At 50.4% G+C, this 16432-nt stretch overlaps 2 protein-coding genes across 2 annotated transcripts; one reads left to right on the top strand and one right to left on the bottom strand.

Moving 5' to 3' along the window:
• Positions 1–943: 943 nt before the first annotated feature.
• On the bottom strand, positions 944–1324 carry LOC111522924 (putative 60S ribosomal protein L37a). Its single transcript, XM_023187227.2, has one exon. It carries the CDS (start codon positions 1296–1298, stop codon positions 1020–1022), a length of 279 nt encoding a protein of 92 aa, XP_023042995.1. The 5' UTR covers positions 1299–1324; the 3' UTR covers positions 944–1019.
• A 6085-nt stretch (positions 1325–7409) lies between these two features.
• On the top strand, positions 7410–9312 carry MESP2 (mesoderm posterior bHLH transcription factor 2). The gene is made up of 2 exons (XM_023187226.1): positions 7410–8261; positions 9043–9312. Exons 1-2 carry the CDS (start codon positions 7410–7412, stop codon positions 9310–9312), a joined length of 1122 nt encoding a protein of 373 aa, XP_023042994.1.
• The last annotated feature ends 7120 nt before the right edge of the window (positions 9313–16432 follow it).

A 16432-nucleotide genomic window follows, 5' to 3' on the forward strand; every position in this document is an offset into this window, starting at 1 on the left:
AAGCGATCCTCCCACCTCAGCCTCCCAAAGTGCTGGGATTACAGGCACAAGCCACAGTACCTGGCCTATTTTTCTTTCACATTAAAGAAATTCAGGGGTGGACAGTCCAGAGCCAGTGTGGCATGTCTGCGTTCTCATCAATGCCGCAGGCTTCTCTCTACTCTACTATCCTTAGTGTGTGATTTCTGTCTTTGAGATTGCTTCAGAGTCACAGTGGAGTTGCTGAAACTCCAGCCATCATATGTGTTCCAGGTAATGAAGAAAACATAAGGGGCAGAGCCACAGGAGTGTACTTCTCAGCGCTAAAGAGCTCTCCGAGAAGCTCCAGCCAGTGACTTCCACGAATATCTCATTGGCCATTCCATCTATAAAAGAAGCCGGGAAATGTAGGGTTTTTTTTTTTTTTTTTTTTAGCAGGGTGTATCACCATGCACAACACAAGATCACTAAAAGAAAAAGGCAAATAAAGGCTATGTGGGTAACTAGCAGTGTCTGCCACACTTGTGAAACCCACACACATTCTTCTGACCATGTTTCCCCCTAATCTAGCCACCATTCCTAGAAAGGAAGATGTGAACCTGGTGCTACTAGCACACTGAAGCCCAGAATGTAATCACCTTACCCAACGGCACACAGCCACAGGCCCTCTTTTTAACAGGGAACCAAATGAAGGGTGGAAACACTGCAAATGGGCTGTAGGGTAGGATCCAAATCTGGCTTGTCTGCTCAGCACCTAGGGCAGGTTCCAGCACAGAGTAAATACCTGGCCCCACACCCATCCAGAAGTGGACGGCTTAAGGGCCCCAGGGCTGTAGGCAAGTTGAACAGGCACTCCTGCCAGGGCCCAACAGAAGACAAAGACTGGATATGGATGAGTGGGGAGGGCAGGATGGTTTGGTCTGGTGTGGGAGAGGTTCCCAGAAAGCAAGGAATCATTTCCTTCTTTTTTTTTTTTTTTTTGTTACATAAATTAACCCATTTATTATAGGCCAGTGATGTCTCAAAGTGTAGAAGAGCGTCTACTGGTCTTTCAACTCCTTCAGTCTTCTGATGACGGACTTTACCGTGACAGCGGAAGTGGTATTGGATGTCCAGGCACCGCCTGCCACTGTCTTCATGCAGGAACCACAGTGCCAGATCCCCACAGCTCGTCTCTTCATCTTGGTTTTGCCACAGAAAGAGCAAGTGTACTTGGCGTGCTGGCTGATTTCAATTTTCTTCACCATTTTCCGGAGGGAGGCCCCATAGTGTGTTCCGTATTTACCGACGATCCCGACTTTCTTGGTACGTTTGGCCATGTCACCGCAAACTAGGTCTGAGCCCAGAGAGCAATCATTTCCTTCTTCTGGGACCGAGGCTGAAGATACCATTCCCCTCACTCACAATCCAACCTACTCCTTTAATCACTTCTTTCTGCTGTTCCTGAACTTGCTGTAAGCATAACATCAGTCCTGTTCTAAATGTTATCACATGCGTTATCTTATTTTACTTCAGTTACCCTGGAGATCAGAATACCCACTTATAGATGGGAAAACTGAGATTGAGTAAGTTGCCCAAGTTCTCCCAGCTGGTAAGAAACCAGGCCTGTCTCACTCTGCAGCCCAGACGCCTGACCACTAAGCTGCACTGCCTCCCTGGGCTAAGGGGAGGCCCAGTTGGGGGATCCACGTGGGTTTCCCTCCTGGTGGGTGAGGCTAGCAGATGTAGTGCCCCTGTGCTTCCAGAGCCTGGCTGAGGAGTGCAAGGAAGAGCCAAGGGCCACAGCAAACCAGGCCCAGGGGCCCACCTTCCAGAACTTACACTGTACAACCCACAGTGAGCCTGGGGTCTGGGCTCCAGGCTAGCTCAAACCAAGGTAGGAGACCAGGCAATCTCTGAGAGGAAAGGATGTATGTGCCATGTGCAGGGCTCTGTGCCTGTGATAGAATCCCATTATTCACCAAATCCCTCCACAAGAAATCCCTCAGGCTGGCTCTAAGGAGGTTGGGGGGAAATAATTCTGGATATTCAGAAGCTTCCTGGAGATCACAAGGCCATCCAGCAATGCATATCTAGCTGTTCATGCACAAGGCAGCACTGCTGGGCAAAAACTAAAAATACAATAAAGGTGCATCAGTAAGTGGCTGTGCATACTATGGAATATCATACAGCAGTTAAAAGGCATGAGTCATGCCTGTAATCCGAGCACTTTGGGAGGCCAAGGCAGGCAGATCGCATGAGGTCAGGAGTTTGAGCCCAGCCTGGCCAACGTGGTGAAATCCTGTCTCTACTAAAAATACAAAAATTAGCCGGGCGTGGTGGCACATGCCTGTAGTCCGAGCTTCTTGGAAGGCTGAGAGGCACAAGAATCACTTGAACCTGGGAGGCGGAGGTTACAGTGAGCTGAGATCACACCACTGCACTCCAGCCTAGATGAAACAGAGAGAGTGTCTCAAAATTAAAAAAAAAAAAAAGGGTTGAGTCAGAAACACCAATAGAGGCCAGGCGTGGTGGCTCACACCTGTAAGCCTAGTACTTTGGGAGGCTGAGGCAGGTGGATCACCTGAGGTCAGGACTTTGAGACCAGCCTGGCCAACATGGTGAAACCCTGTCTCTACTAAAAATACAAAAAATTAGCCGGGCATCATGGCAGGCATCTGTAATCCCAGCTACTTGGGAGGCTGAGGCAGAAGAATTGCTTGAACCTGGGAGGCGGAGGTTGCAGTGAGCCAAGATCACGCCACTGCACTCCAGCTTGGGCAACAAGAGTGAAACTTCATCTCAAAAAATAAAACAAACAAACAAAAAACCACCAATAGAGAAACAGAAACAGCACCTGCTCTATCTGAAATACAGCACCTAGATCAAGACATGTCTATGAAGCCTGATAAATTTTGTTTACAACTGTTGAATTCATACATGTAAGTTCCCTGATAGTATGTCAAGAGCTTTATAGTGATATGTGGCCTTGGACCAATAAATGATGTACCTATACTACATGTGCCATTATTTCAACCCAAAAGGTCTAGGGATGAATGTTTTACAAGTTGTCCTTTATCTCCCCTTAGGAAATAGGTTTTTTTTTTTTTTTTTGGTTTAAACCTTTTTAAGCCACGAAATGTTCCCTAACTAACTGCTTCTTTCCAAAGAAAGCCTGTTTGAAATCCATCCCACCTTCTTTTCATGTTATGGACCAATCAAAATTTTCTCTTCTTTATTCATAGCAGCTAGAATAAACTGAACAATAGTTGTCTACCCAGTGTTATTCAATGCCAAGTGTTACTTCATCATAATGTTACAGCAGTGACTTGGGCATATTTTCTCCAATATATTTCAAAATAAATTCTGAAGAGAAAAAGTGATATAATTTCATTATTAAAGGTGTATCTGTACCTCCTGCCATTTTACCTTTTTTCCAAAGTTAAAATTATTTACATGGGCTGTGGACAGTGACTCATACCTGTAATCCCAGCACTTTGGGAGGCCGAGGTGAGTGGATTGCTTGAGCCCAGGAATATGAGACCTGCCTAGGCAACACGGTGGAACCCTGTCTCTACAAAAAATACAAAATTTAGCTGGCGTGATGGCGCACATCTGTACTCCCAGCTACTTCAGAGGCTGAGGCGGGAAGATTACCTGAGCCTGGGAGGTGGAGGCTGCAGTGAGCCATGACTGCCCCACTGCACTCCAGCCTGGGTGACAGAGTGAAACCCTGTCTAAAGGAAGAAACATTATTTAAATGGATAAACATTTAAAACATTTAGATCAAGTATAACCAAGGTTTTGGTTAAATCTGTATTCACAGTCAGTACTTTTTTTTTTTTTTTTTGAGACAGGGTGTTGATCTGTGGCCAGGCTGGTGCACAGTGGTGCAATCATAGCTCACTGCAACCTCAAACTCCTGGGTTCGGTGGATCCTCCTGCCTCAGCCTCCCAAGTAGCTGGGACTACAGGCCCACACCACCATGCCTGGCTAAATTTTTTTTTTCTTAGATACGGTTGCCCAGGCTGGTCTTGAACTATGACTATGTTGCCTAGGCTGGTCTTGAACTCCTGGGCTCAAGTAATCCTCCCACCTCAGCCTTCCAAAGTGCTGGGATTATCTCCACTAAAAATTTGATGCATTATTTTTTTAAAGGGTGAGTCAGCAAAATATGTCCTGACATGGAATGCTCTGAAACATGCTGCTGAATGAAAAAAAAAGAAAAAGAAGAAAAACAAATTACAAGCTGACATTTACTCATAACAATGTACATAATGTAACTGGAGGGTTACTGTGTGTTTGCTAAGGATACACATGTTTATGTTAACCCACTGGCCAGGTCTGGAACTACACACACAGCCTAACAACAGCTGTTACTTTTTAGGGGTTTATGGGGTTGGTTAAAGAGACTCCAACTTTACCTGTTATGTTTCCATTTCTCACAGTGAAATGTAGTGGTTACATAATTTGTGTAATTAAAAGTTAATTTTTGAAAATAGCCACGATGTCCCTCAAAGAAAGAAAGAAAGAAAAAAATTAGCCAGTCATAGTGGTATGTGCCTGTAGTTCCAGCTACTTGAGAAGCTGAGGCAACAGGATCACTTGAACACAGTTTTAGGGTACAGTGAGCTATGATCGCATCACTGCACTCCAGCCTGGGCAACAGAGTGATTCCCTGTCTCTAAAATTAAAATAAATAAAGCCTGGGCACAGTGGCTCATGCCTGTAATAACAACATTTTGGGAGGCCGAGGCGGGCAGATCACTTGAGGCCAGGAGTTCGAGACCAGCCTGGCTAACATAGCGAAACCCCATCTCTACTAACAATACAAAAATTAGCCAGGCATGGTGGCGCGCACCTGTGGTCCCAGCTACTCAGAAGGCTGAAGCAGGAGGATTCCTTGAGCCTGGGAGGCGGAGGTTGCAGTGAGCTGCCACTGCACTCCAACCTGGGCGACAGACCCCGTCTCAAAAATAAAACAAATAACAAAATAAAATAAAATAAAATAAAATAAAATCAGCCACAAAAATACTACAAGGCAGCTGGGCCTGGTGGCTCACGCCTGTAATCTCAGCACTTTGGGAGGCTGAGGCGGGCAGATCACTTGAGCCCAGGAGTTCAAGACCAGCCTGGGTAAAACCCAACTCTACAAATAATAATAACAATAATTAAATAATTACAAAGCCATTTGCTACTTCAGGCTGCTGCAGGTTAATCTCTTCTTGAACACCACTGTCATGTTGATCTTTAGTTAGTTATTAGCTAATGATTTTTAAAATTGTATCACCCTTCCACTCATAAGTCCCTGTGGCTCCCAAAACCAACTCCTTAACCTGGCCCCAGCCCAGATATGCTCTGGCCTTCCATATCACCACCCCAGTGCCCTGCTCCTGAGGCATCTTGGAAGGTCATGAGGCCAGGTCAGCAGTTCCCATCTGGAATGCACTGCACCTGCCTCTCTCCCTACTCAAATCCTATGCATAGTTCAAGGCCCAGCTGTGACTTCTTCACCTCTGTGGCCAGAACCCTAATGTCCCTGGCCTTCTTTTGGCTCTTAGCCTCAGGACTCAGCCCTTTCCCCAAGATCACACAGGACACTGACAATCTCCTTTAAACTGTAATTGTTGCTGAGAAGATCATTTACTTTATAAATTTTACTATCTCAACTATCCCTCACACAGTCCCACGTAGATACTACCATTATTCCTGTTTTACTGAGCAGAAACTCAAGCTCAAACAGGTTAAGGGCTCTGCCCAAGGGCACACAGCTACTGTTATACAATGGCCTGTTCACTTTTCTTTCCCAGAAGACTGAAATCTCATTAGAGCCGAGACCGTGACTAGCTCATTCACCCTGTGTGCTTGACATTTACTGGTTGCTAAATAAATATGAATTCAGCCAGGCGTGGTGGCTCACGCCTATAATCCCAGCACTTTGGGAGGCCAAGGTGGGTGGATCACTGGAGGTCAGGAGTTTAAGACCAGCCTGGCTAATATGGCGAAAACCCGTCTCTACTAAAAGTACAAAAATTAGCCGGACATAATGGTGCACACCTGTAGTCCCAGCTATTCAAGAGGCTGAGACAGAAGAATTGCTAGAACCCAGGAGACGGAGGTTATGGTGAGCTGAGATGGTGCCACTGCACTCCAGCCTGGATGACAGAGCAAGTCTGCTTCAAAAAAAAAAGAAGAAATAAATATGAATTAAATGAATAATGCCCATTAGTGCCTTGAAATGTAAGTACCTTCTTTTCATTTTATTTATTTATTTATTTTTGAGACGTAGTCTTGCTCTGTCACTCAGGCTGGAGTGGAGTGGCACGATCTCGGCTCACTGCACCCTCCACCTCCTGGGTTCAAGCAATTCTCCTGCCTCAGCCTCCTGAGTAGCTGGGATTACAAGCGCCTGCCACCACACTCGGCTGGTTTTTGTATTTTTAGTAGAGACGGGGTTTCACCATGTTGGCCAGGCTGGTCTCAAACTCATGACCTCAGGTGATCCACCCCTCCTTGGCCTCCCAAAGTGCTGGGATTACAGGCGTGAGCCACCGCGCCTGGCCAGTACCTTCTTTATAAAACGATTATGGCAAACCTTCAGCTCACTTGCCACAGCCTAAGTGTTTTACAGGGATTGTTGTATTTAGTCCAGGAACCATCCTAGACATAGGTATTTTGTATCACTATTGGTACCGATGAGGGAATCTGAGGCTCAGAGGAGCTAAATAACTTAACCAAGGTCACAGCCAATAAAGAGGTTGGCTTGGGGACCGACCTTTGCAGGTTTCCATCACCTAGGGTACCCAACTCCTCTTCCCCCACTTGACCTAGTCCATTTCTCAAGACCAGAAACAGACCATGGGCAGTGAGATGCCTTTCTTGGTGTCACTCAACAAATCAGAAACTGTGGATTCTGGGGACCCCAGAAGGGCCCACCTGCACTTCTGCCTCAGTCACCATGGGCAGGGCCCTCTGGGCTTGTCTTGATGCCTTATTTAATACAACAGTAGGCACCGCGTCCTGGGCACAGACCTCCGGGAGGTTAGTGATAAGAGAGGCACCCACTCCTCACGGGGTCCCTGAGGCACCCACAGACCATGGCACTACCCGCCACTGCCGGGCTCCCGGGCACTCACCGTGAGCAGTGGACGGGGCGGGGGCGTGGGTGGGAGCATGGTGAGAAGCTTAGCAGCTCCATCCAGATGCGAATTGTCCCTCCCATACTTCCCGGGCTGCAGGAGCCTCCATTTAGAGCTCCCAAGGAGTCAGAATCCACACCTCCGCAAATGGGTCCGCTTTCCCAGGGGCCCCCTGCCCAGACCTTCCCTGGGCTCTGTGGGTTTTGACACCTCTCTGTAACCTGGCGGGGGGCCACCTCACACCTTTGGGCAACATAAAAGCTCAAGCCTGGAGGTGGCTAGCCCAGCCTCCCAGAGCCTGCAGCCCGGCCATGGCCCAGTCGCCTCCTCTGCAGAGCCTCCTTGGCCACGACCACTGGATCTTCGCCCAGGGCTGGGGCTGGGCTGGCCACTCGGACTCCACGTCCCCGGCCTCCTCCTCGGATTCGTCGGGTTCGTGCCCCTGCGACGGCGCCCGCGGACTCCTGCAGCCAGCGCCTGCGGGCTGCAGCTCCCGAGCCGCAGAGGCACCCGCGACGACGCCCAGACGAGCGCGCAGCGGGCCAGCGGGAGGACAGCGGCAGAGCGCCAGCGAGCGGGAGAAACTGCGCATGCGCACGCTGGCCAGCGCACTGCACGAGTTGCGCCGCTTTCTGCCTCCCTCCTTGGCGCCCGCCGGCCAGAGCCTGACCAAGATCGAGACGCTGCGCCTTGCCATCCGCTACATCGGCCACCTATCGGCCGTGCTGGGCCTCAGCGAGGAGAGTCTGCAGTACCGGCGCAGGCAGCGCGGGGACGCGGGGTCCCCTCGAGGCTGCCCGCTGTGCCCCGACGGCGGCCCCGCGCAGGCGCAGACGCAGGCGGATGGGCAGGGGCGCGGGCCAGGCCTTGTCTCAGCCGTCCTCGCCGAGGCGTCCTGGGGGTCCCCGTCCTCCTGCCCCGGAGCCCAAGCCGCACCTGAGCGCCTGGGAAGGGGGGTCCACGACACGGATCCCTGGGAGACACTCCCTTACTGCCCCAAGATACAGTCGCCTCCGTATTCGTCCCAAGGGACAACCTCCGACGCGTCTCTTTGGACGCCACCCCAAGGCTGTCCCTGGACGCAGTCATCCCCAGAGCCCCGGAACCTGCCAGTGCCCTGGATGACGCCCCCGGAAACCCTGGAGCTGGCTGCAGTGTACCAGGTATGTGTGGAGGCTCTCGCTGTGTTCCCCAGCCTCCAGTCTGCAGAGAATCTCATACTTTTTCGATCCCGGCTTATCTACTCCAGGATTATCTAATGGAGGGGAGAATGGAAAGAACCCCCGGCTCCTTGGGAGAAGAGGTTGGACCCTGGGAAGTTAAGGCCACCTCCACAGTCACCACAAGCAGTCTTCACAGCCGTGGGAAAGAGGGGGAGCCTGCCGACTTGCTCAGAGGGTGGAAGGTAGCAGGGAGGGCTTGCTGGCTTCAAGTGCTATTAAGAGTGCAGTGGAGGAAGGAAGTCCCAGGGTAAGGGCAGTTTTTCCCCAGTGCATGGGCCTGGAGCTGGTGATTTCAAGTTTTCTTCAAGCTTCATTCATTCATGAGGCTCATGAATGACTCATGGTCCATAAAAAATCTATTAACCAAAATTTGTTGAACACTTTCTATGTGCCCATCATCATTCTTCGCACCTTACATGTATTATTCAGCCCCAGTAATGACCATGGGAAGTACGTATTAACAGCTTCCCTAGTTTACACGTGAGAAAACTGAGACAAAAAGAGCTACCTAAGTTCTCATTGCTAGTGAGTAGCAGAACTGGGATTTAAGTCTTAGCAGAGTGTCTCCCGAGCCAGTGCTCTTAACCAGTTGGCTTTGCTGCATCCATTGCACCAGGGCTGCCCAGATGCTGCCAGCCACACCATGGCAACGAGCCAGATTCAAGATCTCTGGACATCAGGGAGCAGCCCACTAACCAGGCTGCTCTTCTCTCTCTTGCAGGGTCTCTCTGTGTCTCCAGAGTCCTGTCTTTCGCTGGGAGCTCCATCTCTCCTGCCCTACCCATCATGCCAGAGACTGCAGCCTCAGACCCCCTGGGGGTGCTGGAGCCACAGTGCAGAGGTGGTGCCCAACTCAGAGGACCAGGGACCAGGCGCCGCCTTCCAGCTCAGTGAAGCAAGCCCTCCCCAGAGCTCAGGCCTGAGGTTCAGTGGCTGCCCTGAACTTTGGCAGGAAGATCTGGAGGGGGCCCACCTGGGCATCTTCTACTAAATGGCCTTGGCTTCCCTCTTTCCATCCAGGAATCAGGCCTGTAGCATGGGTGCCTCCTCATTTGCTACTTAGTGGTTGTTCACGCTTTCCTTTAGCCAAGCCTCCCTTTTTCTAAGTGATGTCTTTCAGGGAAGCAGTGTTTGAAATAGATAGTGGGTATCTTCCCTGGATGGAGTCAGGGCGGGGGCAGTGTCCTCCACTGCTAGACACCCCCAGAATGCCTGGCGCTCTGCAGAGCACAGTCTGAGCTGCTCTGAGAAGAGGTCTCCTTTACCCCAAAGGCAGCTGGGCAGGGACAGGTGGGAGAATGGGTGTAGGAGGCAGGCCCCATACTCTGCTTCTTGGTGACAGTTGGCCAGAGCCCTATATGCTTTGATTTTTTTGTACTTAAAAAACACACACACACACAACAAAAATTTGGTTTGGTTTTGTTTTTTGTCCATCAACCTGGGTTTTTCTTGCCTCTGGAAAAGGAAACATGTTTTCCTTCTGTGGGGAACAAGTTCTGCTGCTCCTTCCTTCCCGAATCCAGGCCTGCCAAGATATGTGTGGGCCCTCATTTGTCAGTTTGACCGTATTTATTGCGCTGGCGCTCCAGGGCCAAAAACTCCACTTGGCTTGCTGTGCAAGGTAGCACAGGTGAGCTGAACTTGGGCCTGCCCACTTGCCCCAGCCACATCACCACTGCCCTTTTGTGTTCTTCTGGGTGCATTCCTGGTGACTGGTGGGGTAGGTGCATGCAGCTGTGGACAGACAGACAGGACCCCCAAATGGGGAGACCACAGTCCCAGAGACCTGTGATTTACGGCTCTTTCACAATGACATGAAATTTTCTTCCAAGAATGCTGAGAGTGGTTCCTATGTGCTAGGCCCAGTGTATTAGTTTGCGAGGGCTGCCATACCAGAATGCCACGGGCTGGGTGCAGTGGCTTATGCCTGTAATCCCAGCAATTTGAGAGCCTGAGGCGGGAGGATCCCTTGAGGCCAGGAATTCAAGACCAGCCTGGGCAGCATAGCAAGACCCCGTCCCTACAAAAAACTTAAAAAAAAAAACAACCACAGACTGGGTGGCTTAAACAACGGAAATTTATTTTCTCACAGTTCAGGAGGCTAGAAGTTCAAGATCAAGGTGTAGGCAGGTTTGGTGGCTTCTAGGGCCTCTCTCTGTGGCTTGCCTGTTCATTGAGCCCCCACACAGTCACACATCTGTCTCTATTGTCTGTGTCCTGATTTCTTTTAAGGGCACTAGTCATGTTGGATCAGGACCTACCCTAAGGGACCCATTTAACTGTATTTACTCTTTTAGGGATCTTTCTCCTAATATAGTCATACAGTTACATTCCGAAATATTGAATGTTAGGGCTTAAACATAAGAATTTTTTTTTTTTTTTTTTGAGACAAAGTCCTGCTCTGTTGCCCAGGCTGGAGTGCAATGGTGCAGTCTCGGCACACTGCAACCTCTGCCTCCCAGTTTCAAGTGATTCTCCTGCCTCAGCCTCCTGAGTAGCCGGGGTTACAGATGCCTGCCACCATGCCCGGCTAATTTTTGTATTTTCAGTAGAGATGGGGTTTCACCATGTTGGCCAGGCTGGTCTGGAACTCCTGACCTCAAGCGATCCACCTGCCTCGGCCTCCCAAAGTGCTGGGATTACAGGTGTGAGCCACTGCGCCCAGCCCAACATAAGGAAATTTTTTTTCTTTCTTTTTTTTGAGATGGAGTCTCACTCTGTCACCTAGGCGGGAGTGCAGTGGCATGATCTCAGCTCACTGCAACCTCTGCCTCCCGAGCTCAAGTGATTCTCCTGCCTCAGTTTCCCTAGTAACTGGCCTAGGTGCCTGCCACCATGCCCAGCTAATTTTTGTATTTTTAGTAGAGATGGGGTTTCCCCATGTTGGCCAGGCTGGTCTTGAACCCCTGACCGCCAATGGTCCACCCGCCACGGCATCCCAAAGTGCTGGGATTACAGGCGTGAGCCACCACGCCCAGCCAAGCATAGGAATTTTATGGGAACACAGTTCAGCCACCTTGGCCTCCCAAAGTGCTGGTATTACAGGCATGAGCCACTGCACTCAGCCATACAGGAATTGTATGGGGACACAGTTCAGCCCGTAACACCATGTGTTAGGTGCCAGAGAGTAAATATTCCCCAACTAATGTGAATTACAGGGAAATAAATGATCAAAGCCCAGGTCCTAAACACAAGGATGGAGATTTGTGTGAGGTGCTTAGGAACCAGGATGCGGTAGCCTGGTGGGAGGCGAGGTTGGCAGTACCGTCTCATTCTTGAGTTACCTGATTCCTTAGTCCTGCTGGCTTGATCGCGGTGTCTTAAGAGTAAGAGGCACTGCCAGGATCTTGGGAAAAGGACACCAAGATCCATTAGTAAAGGCTCCTGTGGGCATGGGAGCCAGTGGTGGTGGTAACTTCCTTCTGTATCTGCTGACTCAGGGAGGAGAGAGTTCAGGAGAGGTGACCTTAGAGCTGGGTGTTGAAGGATATGCAGGAGTTTGCCAAGAGGAGTGAGGGAGGAGAGGTCCAGGCAGGAGCAACAGCATAAGCCAAGTCGAAACAGAAGCATCCAGTGTCTAGAGGTGACAGAGAAAAGTGGCAAACAGAGCCAGAAAGGGGCTTGGAGGCAAGACTGGGGAGTTCCACGTGGTGGGTGATGAGGTTTTGGCCTCCGTTTCCTGAGTGATGGGCAGCACTGAGGCTTGGGAGTTGGGGGTGAGCTGGTAAGAAGGCTGCTCTCAGTCCCTTCAGCCACTTCATAGAAATGGAACCAGGCAGGAGGCTACCGCAACAGTCCAGCTTGAGAGAAGGGGAGAGGCAGCACAGAGCGTGAGCTGCCTGATTTCCTGGGCCTGAGCTCTTGACGTGCAGGGCTTTCCCCTGTCATTCTGCAAGGTTGCCTGTTGCCTCTGACATGCCCTGTGGCATCGGGCAAGTCACTCTGAGTTTTCACAGTTCCTAAAGGAGGAACTATCTTGAGTGGTGCTGAGGTACCTTCTTCCTTTAACCTTCCAGAAGTGCTCTGGTTCTGCCCTTAGGGCCCTGCTGTCCCGAGGGGCTGTCAGCCACAGCTGGAAGGATGAGAAAAATCCAGGCAAGCTTAGAGCAGACACAGCAGGTTGCGCATTCTACTCGGCTCTTACTTGCTGTGTAACCAAGTGAGACTGACAGGCATCCTTTGAAACCTCCCTGAGCCTCAGTTTATTCAGCTGTGAAGTGGAGACATAATAGACCCTACCTCTCAGGGTTTTAATACTTGGCACATAGTAAGTGCTCAATAAAATGAGTACTGAGGCCAGGCATGGTGGCTCACGCCTGTAATCTCAGCACTTTGGGATGCAAAGGTGGGGGGGATCACTTGAGGTCAGGAGTTCGAGACCAGCCTGGCCAACACGGTGAAACCCTGTCTCTATTAAAAATACAAAAATTAGCTGGGTGTGGTAGCGGGTGCCTGTAATCCCAACTACTAGGGAGGCTGAGGCAGGAGAATCACTTGAACCCAGGAGGCGGAGGCTTCAGTGAGCCAAGATTGTGCCACTGCACTCCAGCCTAAGCCTGGGTGACAGAGCGAGACTCTGTCTCCAAAAAAAGAAAAAAAAGTACTAAGTAGAATCACATTACCTAAGATAACCTAGTCCAGTGGTTCCCAAACCTGGCAGCGTGCTGTGCCATCTGGTTCCGGGATCGTCCTCTGAGAGCATGATTCAGTGAGTTAGATTCCCAGGGTAAAGTCTCAGGTTCCTAGGTTTTAACAAGATCCTCTCCAGGGGATTCTGAGGCCCAGCCAGGTTGCGAACCATGAATATTCTTCGCCTCCAGTTAGATGTGGACATTAGGCTCATGACTCCTAGTCCAGTGCTCTCTCCTCCCAAGAAGACCCAAGGTCCTGGCTCCACAGTCTCTTAGCATCTGCACTGAAGGCAGAACTAAACAACAGCCCTGTCTCCTTTCTTTGGCTCCCACCTATCTGGGGTTAGTCCTTGTGGCGGCAGAGGGAGGTCCTCCCTGGCCATACTTCTCTAACTCTGAGGCCCTGCGAGGGCTTGAGTGGAGCCCAGGAGAGTTCTGGCCTTCACCAGCAGCAGCCAGAGATAAGCATCTTCTGAAACTTGGAAGCCTCGTTCTTCAGTTCCCCTCAGCATGGGCCTCTATGGCAAGCAGAGGCAAGAGGCCCCATCGCCCCAGCCAAGGAAGCATGTGCGGATGCCCAACTGGGGTTGCCTGGGCCATCCTAGATGCTGCTGGAGTGAGGGGAGCCGGGTCCAGGTGGACTCCGGCAAATATCCCCATGTCTGTCCTCCCACTCTGGGAGCCACGGCTCAGCCCTGCATCTCAGAGCAGCAGACCCTTACTGCCTCCAGTCCATCTGTCCATCCATGGCTCCGTCCCAGGCTTGCTGCTCTGGGCTGCACCTCTCTGCTCAGTGTCTGGCAGGGGAGGGAGAGGGACTGATGCTTGCACCCGGCCTGGGATGACTGGTCCCCCCACACCTTCTTCCTGGGAACCCCAGTCACTGTCTATAAGAGACTGAACACTTGCTGAGTACCTCACGCAGGCCTTTCAATGACCCTGCAATGGAGAGAACATTCAGTTTTTCATATGGGTAACTGAAGCTAGGAGAAGTGAAATGCTTGGCCCACATCCAGAGCTGTGCTGAAAGGTTCTCTCAGGGCTGCGGTGGCTCATGCCTGTAATACCAGCACTTAGGGAGGCCAAGGCAGGAAGATAGCTTAGAGCCAAGAGTTGGAGACCCGTCTGGGCAACATAGCAGGGACCTGCCTCTACAAAAAATTTTAAAATTATCCAGGTATGGTGGTGTGTGCCTATAGTACCAGCTACGAGAACTGAGACAGGAAGATTGCTTGAGCCCAAAAGGATGAGGCTCCAATGAGCTGTGATCGTACCACTGCAGTCCAGCCTGAGTTAACAGAGTGCTACCCCATCTCTATAAACATACAAACGAACAAAAAGCAAACTTCAAATATGTTGGGCACAGTGGTTCACACCTGTAAACCCAGCACTTTGGGAGGGTGAGGTGGAAAGATTGCTTGAGGCCAGGAGTTTAAGGCCAGCCTGGGCAACATAGAAAGACCCCACCTTTAAAAAAAAAGAAAGAAAGAAAGAAAGGGAGGGAGGGAGGGAAAATGAGGCCAGGCGCAGTGGCTTACTTCTATAATCCCAGCAGGCAGATCACCTGAGGTCAGGAATTCGAGACCAGCCCGGCCCCCTCTCTACTAAAAATACAAAAAATTAGCCTGGCATGGTGGCGAGCACCTATAATCCCAGCTACTCAAGATGCTGAGGCGGGAAAATAGCTTGAGCCCAGGAGGTGGAGGTTGCAGTGAGCCGAGATCGTGCCAGTGCAAGCCTGGGTGACAGAGTGAGACTGTCTCAAAAAAGAAAAAAAAAGAAAAAAAAAAAGAAAAAGAAAATGAAAGATTGCCTTAGCTATGCGGATTCCACAGTCTCAAAAAGCTGGGTCAGGGGAGCCACCAGGGCTGCTTCTTGCAGAGCCTCAGCACCTTCCATTCCTGCCGGACTTGATGCTGAGGGCTCGTCTCCCTGGCAGATAAGAGCGCTGGGCAGGGAATCAGCCACCAGAGTTCTAGTTGATTCCTGCTCTTTGACCTTGACCAAGGCTCTGCAGGCATTGCTCTGGCTCTGTGTATCCTCACTGCATTCCAGGATCAGCCATGGAGGGCCTGATGAGTGCCAGCATTGTCCACTGCCAGGTGGCACCGTCATAAGTGTTTGAAACAGAGCGATTCCATCTTGAACAGGGGCTGGGTAAAGTGAGGTTGAGACCTGCTGGGCTGCATTCCTAGGAGGTTAGGCATTCTTGGTCATAGGATGAGACAGGAGATCGGCATAAGATACAGGTCACAAAGACCTTGCTGATAAAACAGCATGCAGTAAAGAAACCAGCCAAAACCAAGTTGGTGACAAAAGTGGCCTGTGGTCATCCTCACTGCTCATTATGCACTGATTATGATACATTAGCTGCTAAAAGACCCTCCCACCAGCATATGACAGTTCACAAATGTCACGGCAATATCCAGAAGTTACCCTGTGTGGTCTAAAAAGGGGAGAAACCCTGAGTTCTAGGAAATCCCCACTTCTTTCCCAAAAAACTCATGAAAAATCCACCCCTCATTTAGTATATAATCAAGAAATAAGGCTGGGCACAGTGACTCATGCCTGTAATCCCAGTGGTTTGGGAGACTGAGGTGGGCGGATCTCCTGGGGTCGAGAAACCCCATCTCTAATAAAAATACAGAATTAACCGGGCGTGGTGGTGCATGCCTGTAATCCCAGCTACTTGGGAGGCTGAGGCAGGAGAATCGCTTGAACTTAGGAGGCGGAGGTTGTGGTGAACCGAGATCGCATCATTGCACTCCAGCCTGGGCAACAAGAACAAAACTCTGTCTCAAAAAAAAAAAAACAAAAACGAAAACAGAAACAGAAACAAAATTCAAGAAATAACTCTTCAGTTTACTCAGTTGAGCGGCCGATGCCAATGCCCTGCCTGTGGAGTAGCCATTCTTTGATTCCTTTCCTTTCTTAATAACCTGCTTTCACTTTATGGACTTGCCCGAATTCTTTCTTGCATGAGCTCCAAGGACCCTTTCTTGGGGTCTGGATCTAGACCCCTTTCCAGTAACGGCACAAGCACGGCAGTATAGACGTCACGCACCCCATCCCCGCTCCAGATGGAGAACCAGCTTCCACTTCTGTGCAGGGAGTAAAGCCAGACAGCGGTTCCGTTTCCGTTCTACTGAGTTGTAACTTCATCTCCTTGTCCTGCAGTTTTCTTATCTGTAAAGTTGAGATAAAGATGTTCCTTATCTCACGGTACAGTTGAGAACTAAATGAAATAATGTGCATAAACTCTTCTCCCTGGCAGGCCAGCTCTCTCCTCTGCAATGTCCGGGGAACCTGGAGTCCATTAGAATAGGCCGGGCGCGGTGGCTCAAGCCTGTAATCCCAGCACTTTGGGAGGCCGAGACGGGCGGATCACGAGGTCAGGAGATCGAGACCCTCCTGGCTAACACGGTGAAACCCCGTCTCTACTAAAAATACAAAAAAATTAGCCGGGCGAGGTGGTGGGCG

Source organism: Piliocolobus tephrosceles, chromosome 6 (genome assembly GCF_002776525.5).
Source record: "Piliocolobus tephrosceles isolate RC106 chromosome 6, ASM277652v3, whole genome shotgun sequence".
Lineage (NCBI taxonomy): Eukaryota > Metazoa > Chordata > Mammalia > Primates > Cercopithecidae > Piliocolobus > Piliocolobus tephrosceles.